Source organism: Physcomitrium patens, chromosome 10 (assembly GCF_059467195.1).
Source record: "Physcomitrium patens ecotype Gransden chromosome 10, ASM5946719v1, whole genome shotgun sequence".
Taxonomy (NCBI): Eukaryota; Viridiplantae; Streptophyta; class Bryopsida; order Funariales; family Funariaceae; genus Physcomitrium; species Physcomitrium patens.
In genome coordinates, this window is record NC_143419.1 from 4,432,500 (window position 1) to 4,442,869 (window position 10,370).

At 47.0% G+C, this 10,370-nt stretch overlaps 1 protein-coding gene and 1 long non-coding RNA gene across 3 annotated transcripts; both read right to left on the bottom strand.

Moving 5' to 3' along the window:
• Nucleotides 1–1,612: 1,612 nt before the first annotated feature.
• LOC149988221 (uncharacterized) lies at nucleotides 1,613–4,214 on the bottom strand. Its single transcript, XR_016505023.1, has 4 exons — nucleotides 4,088–4,214; nucleotides 3,607–3,651; nucleotides 3,384–3,459; nucleotides 1,613–3,111 (listed from the first exon to the last, which is right to left on the bottom strand). It is a non-coding gene; the product is annotated as an uncharacterized LOC149988221 (long non-coding RNA).
• A 58-nt stretch (nucleotides 4,215–4,272) lies between these two features.
• On the bottom strand, nucleotides 4,273–9,326 carry LOC112287974 (uncharacterized). 2 transcript variants are annotated; one of them, XM_090253512.1, is made up of 4 exons: nucleotides 8,669–9,326; nucleotides 6,012–6,165; nucleotides 5,349–5,510; nucleotides 4,273–5,218 (listed from the first exon to the last, which is right to left on the bottom strand). In XM_090253512.1, exons 1-4 carry the CDS (start codon nucleotides 8,768–8,770, stop codon nucleotides 4,758–4,760), a joined length of 879 nt encoding a protein of 292 aa, XP_090109638.1. In that variant the 5' UTR covers nucleotides 8,771–9,326; the 3' UTR covers nucleotides 4,273–4,757. The 2 variants fall into 2 exon arrangements, with proteins under 2 accessions (XP_090109638.1, XP_090109637.1); XM_090253511.1 differs by having other exon boundaries at nucleotides 4,273–5,221.
• Nucleotides 9,327–10,370: the final 1,044 nt, after the last annotated feature.

Sequence of the window (10,370 nt, forward strand, 5' to 3'; positions counted from 1 at the left end):
TATAACACACTTCTAGTGTGCAATTTATTTCAGTTTTAATGATAAACATATAAGCTATTATTACAGCAATTATTAAAACATTACTTTAAAATCATTATTTAAATAATAAAAAAATCAAAATAATAAAAACATACATAGGAAATTAGGAAGTTTCATAACTCTTGACAAGCCTCTTATTGATAAGAATATGGAACATTATTTATACCCAAATATACTACAAAATATATTTTGTTCTAACAGATCTGAAATAATTCTATCAGGTATGATATAAACAATCAAGGAGGATTTTTTTTTTATTATTTTTTTATTTCATTCTTATAATTTTGAGTAATTACAGTTTGACTGTGTGTTTGTACATATATATATATATATATATATATTTATATCTGGGCACACAATTTTTGAAAAATTAAATATTGCATGTAAAAATGTTGTACATTTTGCACCTACAGGCCCATGCATGCAAAGAACATATTGTGTCTTTGGAAAGCTACAACAACCCAATACATTCAAATCTAGACAACTTTGGTAGGTCTCCCTTGCTGTGACCTGCAAACCTTTAACCCAACACGAATTCTATAAAAAGCCAGGGCTGCAGAATGCTGCCAGCTGCAGTATATTAAGAATTATATTTAAAATGTATTATAAAATCAAATTTTGCTTAAAATGATGTTTCAGAATATATTGGTCATCCTTGCAGTACATGTGTGGAAAAAATAGTTTGGTGGTATCATTTTTGAAGTACGATAATGTTAAAAGAAAAGACCACAGAGCACTGTTTTAAGACCATGTTTTGTTTGAAAAAGGATTAGAAAAACAATCTTTTAGAATTCATAAATACAATAAAAAGGAAAAATATGAAAAGAAGTTTTGCACCACAATAATTTGAACTTTTGTTGTTTTTTGTATAACTAGTAAACATTGTTAATATTTCTTTCAAGTTTTTGAAGTCTGGAGAATAAGAAAATCAATATCTATTTTTAGAAATATCCTTTTGTATAGTACCAATATCAATGGACCTTGTGAGAGGCATTGATTAAAGGTTATATAGACCCAAAAGAAAGAACTCAATAAAAGCTTAAAACTACACTAATTTATGAATAAACAAGCTTAGATAAAAATAAGATTAACCTCATTGGAGGTTGTCCCACATGAATAGACAAAATTTATAGTTATATTTTTAGTTGCAAAAGATTGGCAATAATAGTTTTGAGTGAATGGTCAAGAATATATTTATATATATATATATATATATATATATATATAAATGAATTCACAGAGAGAGATAGTTTTAAATTTTGTTTTGAATTTTCAATATTCTTCTTATTTGACCTTTTTTTCAATAATATGCTGTAATATTTTATTTGAAGACATATGGATTCAAGAAATTTAAAAGATCAAAAATACAATGAGCTCATCTGAAACCAATGCAGGTTTAAAGATGCATGTGGACTTCTTCATAGTTTTTTTCAAAATATCATTATCCCTTTCATTATTACCCAATACTACCTTTGAAGTAAGCTTGAAGAATCATTAAGATAACTTTAACAAAAATTAATGTGATTTTTAAATGCATATAATATATAAACTTCTTCAAATGAAAATCATACTCAACTTTTCAAAAATAGCATAATATTTTCAGCTTTTTCATTAATACACTTCAAAAACATATAAATGAATAGAGGGGAATGTTAAATAGATCCATGCTTTTATTAAATAAACCCACTCTTGATGAAGAATATGATAATCATGACAAATGTGGTTGGTTTTTATTGGTTGTAGATTCACTGGGGAAATGAATCTAAAAATCATTATTTTTTTTTCATGATAGTTAGAATGTGTGGGTTAATTTAGTATAACACTTGGGTCTACTTAACATTCCCCTAAATATAGGGTAAGAAAGAAAAAAGAAACTATCAGAATATATTCGTTTCACAGAAACTTTTAAACACAGTTATTTCATGTCCTTGCTCAGACATTCACCCACAAATGTCTGTATGTGTGAGCAAATGCAATGAGAGCAGTGTCGGGTTTGCCAGACCCAGTAACTCCCCACGATCATGAGATCATACCCGTGTGAACGCCAACAGGACTGGCTTCGCAGGATACGCGCTTCAGACCAGTCAAGTGGGCCTCAGGCCTATGCCCATGCCCTCAGTCACCGAGCACAAGGTTTGGATGGTGCATGATTCACGACCAGCCAATGAGGCGCGAAGTAAGGGGACGAATGAAATCCCGTATGAGTGTCTGTCGGAGATTTATGGATGAACATTGTTGGAATAACCATGCCTCGTTCTTATTACCGCTCTTCCGCTTTCTGAGGTCACTTGGATTCGAGGGCACCTTGCTGCACAACACGCCATCCAGTCACCTCTTTACTACTTTTACCTTGTTCCATTTGGGTCTATTGTGACATTTTTAAGGATTTAAAGCCATAGTTCTGCTGCATGTGGTGAGTCTTCGGCAGGCGACAGAAGCGACTGTAAGAGGTTGGAAGACTCTTTGGGTGTGTACGTGTTTCCAACTCTGGAAATTCAACCGACTCAGTGAAGGGTCCAAAGTTTGGTACGGCACCACCACATATTGATATGGAACTGTGTACGATCCCATGGAAGTAAAAGTGTAATTAACGAAGATAACGCTGTCACGCAGAAGTTGGTGATAAGTTCGGTGATGTTTTTAATATAAGAGAGCGATCGATACCACTCACCCCAAAGTGTTGGAAATGAACCCCTCATTGCCGAGATAAAATGGTGTCGACTTTGTGACACTTCAAAGCCTTGCTTAATTAGCCCCCCCCCCACCCCCCCCCCCGTAGCCACGTACGTAAACCTCCAGAGGTGTATGTGATCATCCAGAGAGAACTTCGCTTGTTTGGGTAGGTTCTGACGGACACTTCCCAAGCAAAATGTAACCACACATTCACTGAATCTTAATACGTCCTCGTTTTGATCAAAAGCTCTCTGGTTGTGAGCCATTGAAATTATAATGAAATTGATTCTTGGTCTGAAGAAGTCAACTGCATAGGGACGTAGACGTAGACGTTGTGATAGGCCCAACTCTGGAGCGTTTCACTATTTCATTCTTCGACGGCCCCACGACACACCAAACCTGCGCACGAGCAGATACACGATTCAAATCGCAATTCACATCCTCAACATGGAACAGTTACTAACCAACATTCACCAACACAAACACTGAGGTGATCAACTTCCACAACGATTCCCTTCGAATGAACAACTCCGATCGCCATTCAACACAAACCCCAATTCAGGCCCCGTAAGCTAACCACTGCCAACACCACTTGCAAATGAACTGAAATGGGAAACGACGCCGAAGCAATGGAAGTCCATGATAATATTCTATTATGAAACCAGAAATACCGGACAATGCGAACGACAGGACGGGACTTCAGCCATAGTCCTACGCATCGCAGCATACGCAAACAGTTCGTCGGAGCTTCAAAAGATTAAAATCACACAAATTACAAGTGAGGCAACAACTACACCAAAGAAGAAAAGAACCACTCTAACCAAGTATAACCAAAAAACCTTCACTTCCACAAATACAGATAACTCATAAAAAGACAAACTTCGGGCACCTCACCATGCGCTAACCATCACGATGAACATAAAGTACTCAGCTGGTACCCTACAAAAAAAAAAGGGAGTAACCCATGTCACCTACACTTCACCAAACATGTTAACGAAACACATTTCCTTTGACAAAAAGTAATCTCCAAACGCATCAAAAGAAAGTACCCGATCCGTCATTCTTAAAATAACTTAAACTTACAACATCGACAGTACCCCAACCAACCACTGTAAAGGTCGGGAAAGACACACTCGCATCCATGCATATCGTGACCAAAACGACCGAAACGCCCAAACACACTACACCTAGCCCGGGCTGCAACTGCTCAAACTCAAAAGTCAAACATTGACACGACCACTCAACAATATCAGACTGCTCATACCCCCACAATGTCAAGATGTTCGAAACCCAAGCAAAAAACCAGATAGAGCTAAACACACCCATCATCCACATCCAAAACCAATCCACCACATTGAACTGCTCTCACGCCTACCATGTCACGTTGTTCGATGCCCGTACAATAAACCATACACAACACACACCACACATCATCGTTTCATCCACACCCACCACCACCACAATAATTTGCAAATCCCCTGTTCTCCCATCATCTCCACATCGCACACCACACTCAGCGAGTACAGCTGTTGCAAGGGCTTCCGCACCCTGTTCACGAAGTGCACCGAACTCAAAGTAATACTGCAACCTTCACGGCCAAACAGGTAAACAAAATCACAGTCTGCTGCACAATGCACACCCGCGTTCTACCTACTCTAACTGGACAACCAAAGAACCCTCTAGGTGGTGCCCGCGTCCAAGCGTTATCCCTTCTACCCCATTCTCTACCTTTCCTCCTCCCCCACCCTCCCACCGGGTGGATCCTGTCCCTGCATCTGTACTTCCAGGTTCCCCGCCCCTCGTCACACTCCATTTCTCTACACATCGCGGTTTCGTCCAAGGAGCACCCCATCCTCCTACCACTACCCAGCCCCAAGCTCCAAGTCCAGACCAAACCACAACCACATCCCACACGCCTCTAGAGGGATACCCTCGCGGCTGCCATCTTCTACCATCCGTTCAACGCTCATCCCAGGAACAATCCCCCTCCGCCATTTCACGTGAACTCGGTCTTGGCTCCGCCCTCCACCGCTGCGGCCCGCCGCCTAAGCAACTGCCTCTGGCGCAGCAGCACCAACTTCCACCTTCTCAGCCTTCGTCACTTCTTCGACCCCCTCAGTGGAGCCCTCTGCCATGCCCACCACCGCATCTTTCACCTTCTCACCACCCTCGCCGTTCGACGACTTCTCCGCATCGCCATTGCGCGCTGCTTCTTCCGCCGCCTTGGACTCCTCGCCGTCTTTCATTGACGCCTCTGCAGGAACTTCCGCCGACTTCCCGCCGTTCGACTCTCCCGACTCCACCTTCACGTCCTCCGCTTTCTCGCTCGACCCTTCCGTCGTCGCTTCTACGGTTTTCTCCACGGCAGCGACCTCCTCTCCGGGAACGTCCACGTCCATCGCTTTGGTCTCCTCCTTGTCCTTTCCGTTCTCCTCCACTTTCTCGTCTGCTGCACCATGGGCTCCGTTCTCCGTGCCAGCCTTGACATCTGCCTCCTCGCCCGCGCCTGCTGGTGCACACCACAAACCACATTGTTCAACCCCCGCGGATCCAAATCGGCGTCTACCTCCACCCACCATCATCACACACGCACACTTGGTCACATTCCAATGACACCAATCCCAACCGCCACCCACCGTCCTTCTCGTCCTTTCCGTTCTCACGACTCTTCCTTGACCTCTTCACGGCGGGCCGTTTTATCTCCGCCACCACCTCAATGCCTTCTCCCGAAACACGGCCCTTGGAGCTCAGCCTCGCCGATCTTCTCCGGTTCTCGGGTGGGGTCACAGCATCGCCAGCTTCGCAACCAAACAACACAACCACCGTGTGAGACCCTCTCCTGCATCCGGACCACGTTACCACCCTAGCCCGACTGTCCGACCACCCAGAATCGTCACCGTCGAGGAGAACTCATCAATCACCACCATCCAGACGTTGCCTCACATCACACCCACGTGCTCAGTCTGCAATCCACCAATTGTGCAAATACCACTGCATCCACTCCGCTTGTCCATGCTGCGTGACCACAGCGGGGTGAACTGGCGCCCAACCCCCTACGACGTCCACAATGCTTCCCCAATTTCCCCTCGCACCCACTACCACCTAGGATCGCCACTACCACAACTATCCCCGTGCCCTCGCCGTTCCCCTCGCTGCTGCATTCAATCTTTCTTCCCAAACCCAACCACGCCCACTCATCACGCAACTCCCTGGGACGTCACAAACCTCTCCAAACCAGTTTCTGCACCCATCATCCCCAACACACATACTCAACGTGCGCCCACATTCCCAACGCATACCTGCAACTCCCCATTCGAAGTCCCCCGCAGACAGTGTCCCCGGATGAGCTTTCAGATACTTGTCCAGCTGCCTTTTGGTCTTGATTTCCTCGCCGTCAGGGGCCACAAACGTCACGTCCTTCCTCTTTGGAGTGCCCCCTTTCTTTCCGGACCCCTGACGCCCACCCGCATCATCAACAACACCACGTCAGACCCTCCACAATTGACCAACGCTAACCAAACACCCACCCCGCGGGCCCTTCATCCACGTCCGATTCCAACCCCTCGTCAACGCCTTCCGTCGACGCCTTCCGCCAGTGCATTCGGCACCCAAGCACGCCCTTCATCCTGCCCGGAACGCCTACAGCGTCCGCGTCTCTCGACATCCGCGATGTACACACACAAAACACCACACAAACTGCACGATCGATCCCACACCCGACGTTTTCGAAAGCGTATGCCACCTCTAAATCTATCCCTCTACGACTTCCACCGCAGCGAAGCAGACCTCCCCCGTCACACTTGCGTCCAAGGCTTCGGGTGTGAGTGGTGGAAGGATTTCATCCCCATCCCCCGCACGGTCACGGTCATGCGTTTCCGCGGCCACGGGTGCCATAACGCATGCATCTCGGCCCCACCATCCTACCGTACGCCGGGACCCTCCGAGCCTGCACGTCACAAGGCTTCACGCAAAACATGCGTGGGATGTCGCCCCCACCCATCACTGCTCGAACTCTGAGCGACCACGAAGTGGATGCCTTCTCCGCACCATCTCCCACCTCCGAACGCCGGCACGGCTCGGAGCGACGGCGTGGCCAGCACTGCACAGGATGCCATGCTTCGCGATCTTCTCGAGCTCGGAGCATTTCCCACACCACATGCGACCAGGTCGCCCGTCTGGAGGACATGCTCTCGAACCGTGCCTCCGTAAGAGCGGGTTGCTGGACATCCAGCACCTCGCGTCGGAGTGCATGTGCAGTGTGTCCATGACGTCGGATGGGAGCCCCGTTCGAGCGCCCCAGGCTTGCGACTGCTTAAGGCGCGTTACACCAACGATAGCCGACACGCACCTTTCTATCGTTGCGCACGGCCCTGCTAGCACAACGCCAGACCAGGAAAGCGACGGTCTTCGGAAGGCGACCGAGCCCGCGCATGTCCGGTAATCGACTTCGAAGCGTGTCAAGCGAGGGTTCAAGACGGACCTTGTGAGTCACAGTTACCGTCACGGAAGAGCAAGGCCGAGCACTCGGCTCCGCGACCCACGGAAACCTGACGACCAGGAAAACCCCGCCTGCTCACAAGATAGACACGCACTGCCGTCGGCCATAGTTCGGCATCCAGGACATGGGGGCGCGCCTTCTTGCAAGGATCCGGTCAAACCGGCTCTCAGTCCCGTCGTTGTTGTGCGGAGGCGTTCCTCTCAAACTCAGGAGGACAATATCTCAGATAATGTTTGCACGACTGCACTTGCGATCGCCGTCGCGGATAAACTGCGCGGATGTGCGAACGTATTCACCAACACGAAGACCTGTGTGCTTGGCCGACGACCGTCCCAGGACCAGCACAGGATAAGTTCCAGCGACACGCATGGACACTTCTGCGCTCCCGAGCTGAAGCGCCTCCCCTCACCCAAACCCCCTCACCGGCACTGCACAGCTATCGCATGTCGTTTCACACAGCCTGCGCTGACGACATGAAGGGACCGACAAATTTCGTCAACTGATGAGAGTGCGACATACTACCGCCTCCCGGGGTACGGAACCAAAAAAAACAAGCTCGCGCATCTCGCAAAGAACCATCCAACCGGCTCTCAACCCCGAGCCTTATGACGCACTCACACATCCCGAGGGTCTCACACGAACTTCGGGCGACGTCGGTAGCAAAAACAAAGAGCACCAGCATGGTGCACGGCCCGGTGGGAGCGCTACGAGGCATTCGTCGCCCGAACTACGATTCGCACCATATTCGTCGTCCTCGATGTCATGTCGTAACCGGTAACTATTGGTTAAGACGGAAATCTCGGGACATCCGCAGCGGTGTCTGATCGGCACACATCCCATCAAGAAACCTCAAGCTTCGAAATTTGAGCGCCAAGGAATGCAAGAATCTGCCGAATTGCAGCTTTTCTCGCTTTCACGGGCCATGAAACACCGCCGCGATAATGCTGTCTCGTCACACGCTAGACCCGTCACAACCGACGCAGAATAACGGCTCCGCTCTTTCAGCGGCATCTTCTGGTAAACGTCATACCAGAAGCTCTCGACACTGCACACCATGCACCTCTCCCAACAGCCGCGCCACGATTTATGCGAGCTACGACCACACCGAGCGTCCATGCAGTGAACTCGGGCTTCGAAACGGCAACGAACTTGCAGCTTCTTGATGCCACTCTCGAGACCAGAAAATTGACCGACCCCTCGCTCTCGTCACAAATGAATGCACCCTACCCTAGAGCATCCGATACACGTAACCAAGCGACATCCCGGGCATCCGCGTTTGGAACTATCACCCGCGCTCCCTTCCACTCAGCGCGAACAGCCCGATAGAACATGACTCTCCCACATGTGCATCCCCAGCGACCGACGTGTTCCCCGACATAATCAACGGATTTCACAACCAAGATTCCCACACTCCCTCGCACCAACAACAGAGTTCAGGGTGGGTCTCGCTCCACAGACCTTGCGCTTCCAGCCTTGCAGAGGCCCGGTGAGCTCCTCGAAAGCACTCTCCGGCGTTCCAACGACCTCGGCCGCAGCGCAGTCGGCCTCCGGGCTGCCCATTCCGCCTCACCTCGCCAACCACGCGATCAACGACACACACACAGACACACACACACACACACACACACCCGGCGCACCAAACCTCCAGCCGCGTCCACCAGGACCTGCACAAATTACCTCCGCGTCGAAATTCCTCACGCTCTCCACATTTGCCTGAGCGCCAATCCCCGACGTGAAACAACGCACAGCTGGGGTCCAACCACAGCACACGAGCACCCGCCCCGGGTCTAACTACCACAACCACTGCCCTTCACGAGAAGAAAACAGATATAAAAAAAAAAAAGGTCCGCTGGAGCAAAGCCAATGGCTGGGGCAGCAAACGAGAATCAAAGATCACCCACGAGAATTGAGACCTTGTATGATTGCATCAGGCAGCGAAGAGTATAGAAGGATGTCACAGAGAGAGAGAGAGAGAGAGTGAGAGAGTTGCAGGTGCTGGTGGTGCGATGGTGGGAGGAGGGCGGGAGGGTAGTGGGAAGGGGAGAGTGTAAGACGGGAGCGGGGGTTCTGGTCTGAAGTGGTCGGTGTTGGTGTTAGTGGCGGTGTAGGTGCTGTGCTTTAGTTCGGAGGGAGGGAGGGGAGAGTCGGGAAAGGCGTTCTCACGGGAGACATGGGCCCATGACCGACTCGAGGTCCAGGTAGGTCCCTCCCTCCGCTTGCCTTCTCCATCCCTCCCTCTCTCCTCCGGCAGCGTGCTTCGTTCCACCCTGGCTGGCTACCTTAGTCTTCTTCTTTTTCTTCCGTTTCTGTTTCTTTCTCGATGCTTTGTGGTCTTTAGCACACCGAACGGAATTAGGCGAAGAAGGTTGTAAAGTTGACCATCCATCATCTCGCACCTGTGCACTTTTTCTCCTTCCCTCTTTCCTGCTTGAACCTGGCTCTGCTTCTTTCAAGCTCTCTCTTTTGTACTACTTCTAAATATATATATATATATATATATATGTTATCCTTCAAGAAGATGTGTTCTCTTTTTCTGTCATTTCTTTCCTTCCTTTATTTATATTTTGCTAGGGGAGGGGGGGGGGGAGTAATGATATGAAAGTATGTAGTAGATTTCTTTTCTTGAAGAATATCGGCAGAGATGCGTGTTTAACAACGTGTGTTGTTCACTTTAATCTCATAATTTATTTTGTGTGTTTTTATTTTTGAAAAAATGTATAGTCTGATTCTATGTTTAATGTATTTGTCCATTTGTAGTAATTGCATTGCACAGAAATGGAAAGATCTTGAATTTTAAAACTGTTGTTTTATTTTTTATTTTCACTATATATAAATATATATATATATATATATATATAATCCTTGAATTCAGTAGGATTAATAAAGTGCAAATACACATATGAATAATTTGAGTAAAAACATATAAAAATATGAAAATAGTACTCATATATTTTAATGTTTATTTTTTGGTATGTTTTTAAACACATTTTTTAAGGATTTTATTTATCTTTTGTATATTTTGAATATTTAAAAAACTATTCAGAATATAGTAATGTATTCTTCAATGAATGTAATGTTAATTATTACATAAAATTATGGATGATTTGCAATATTTATATGTGTACACTCATTAGATGTAAAAATATATAAAAGCCTTATA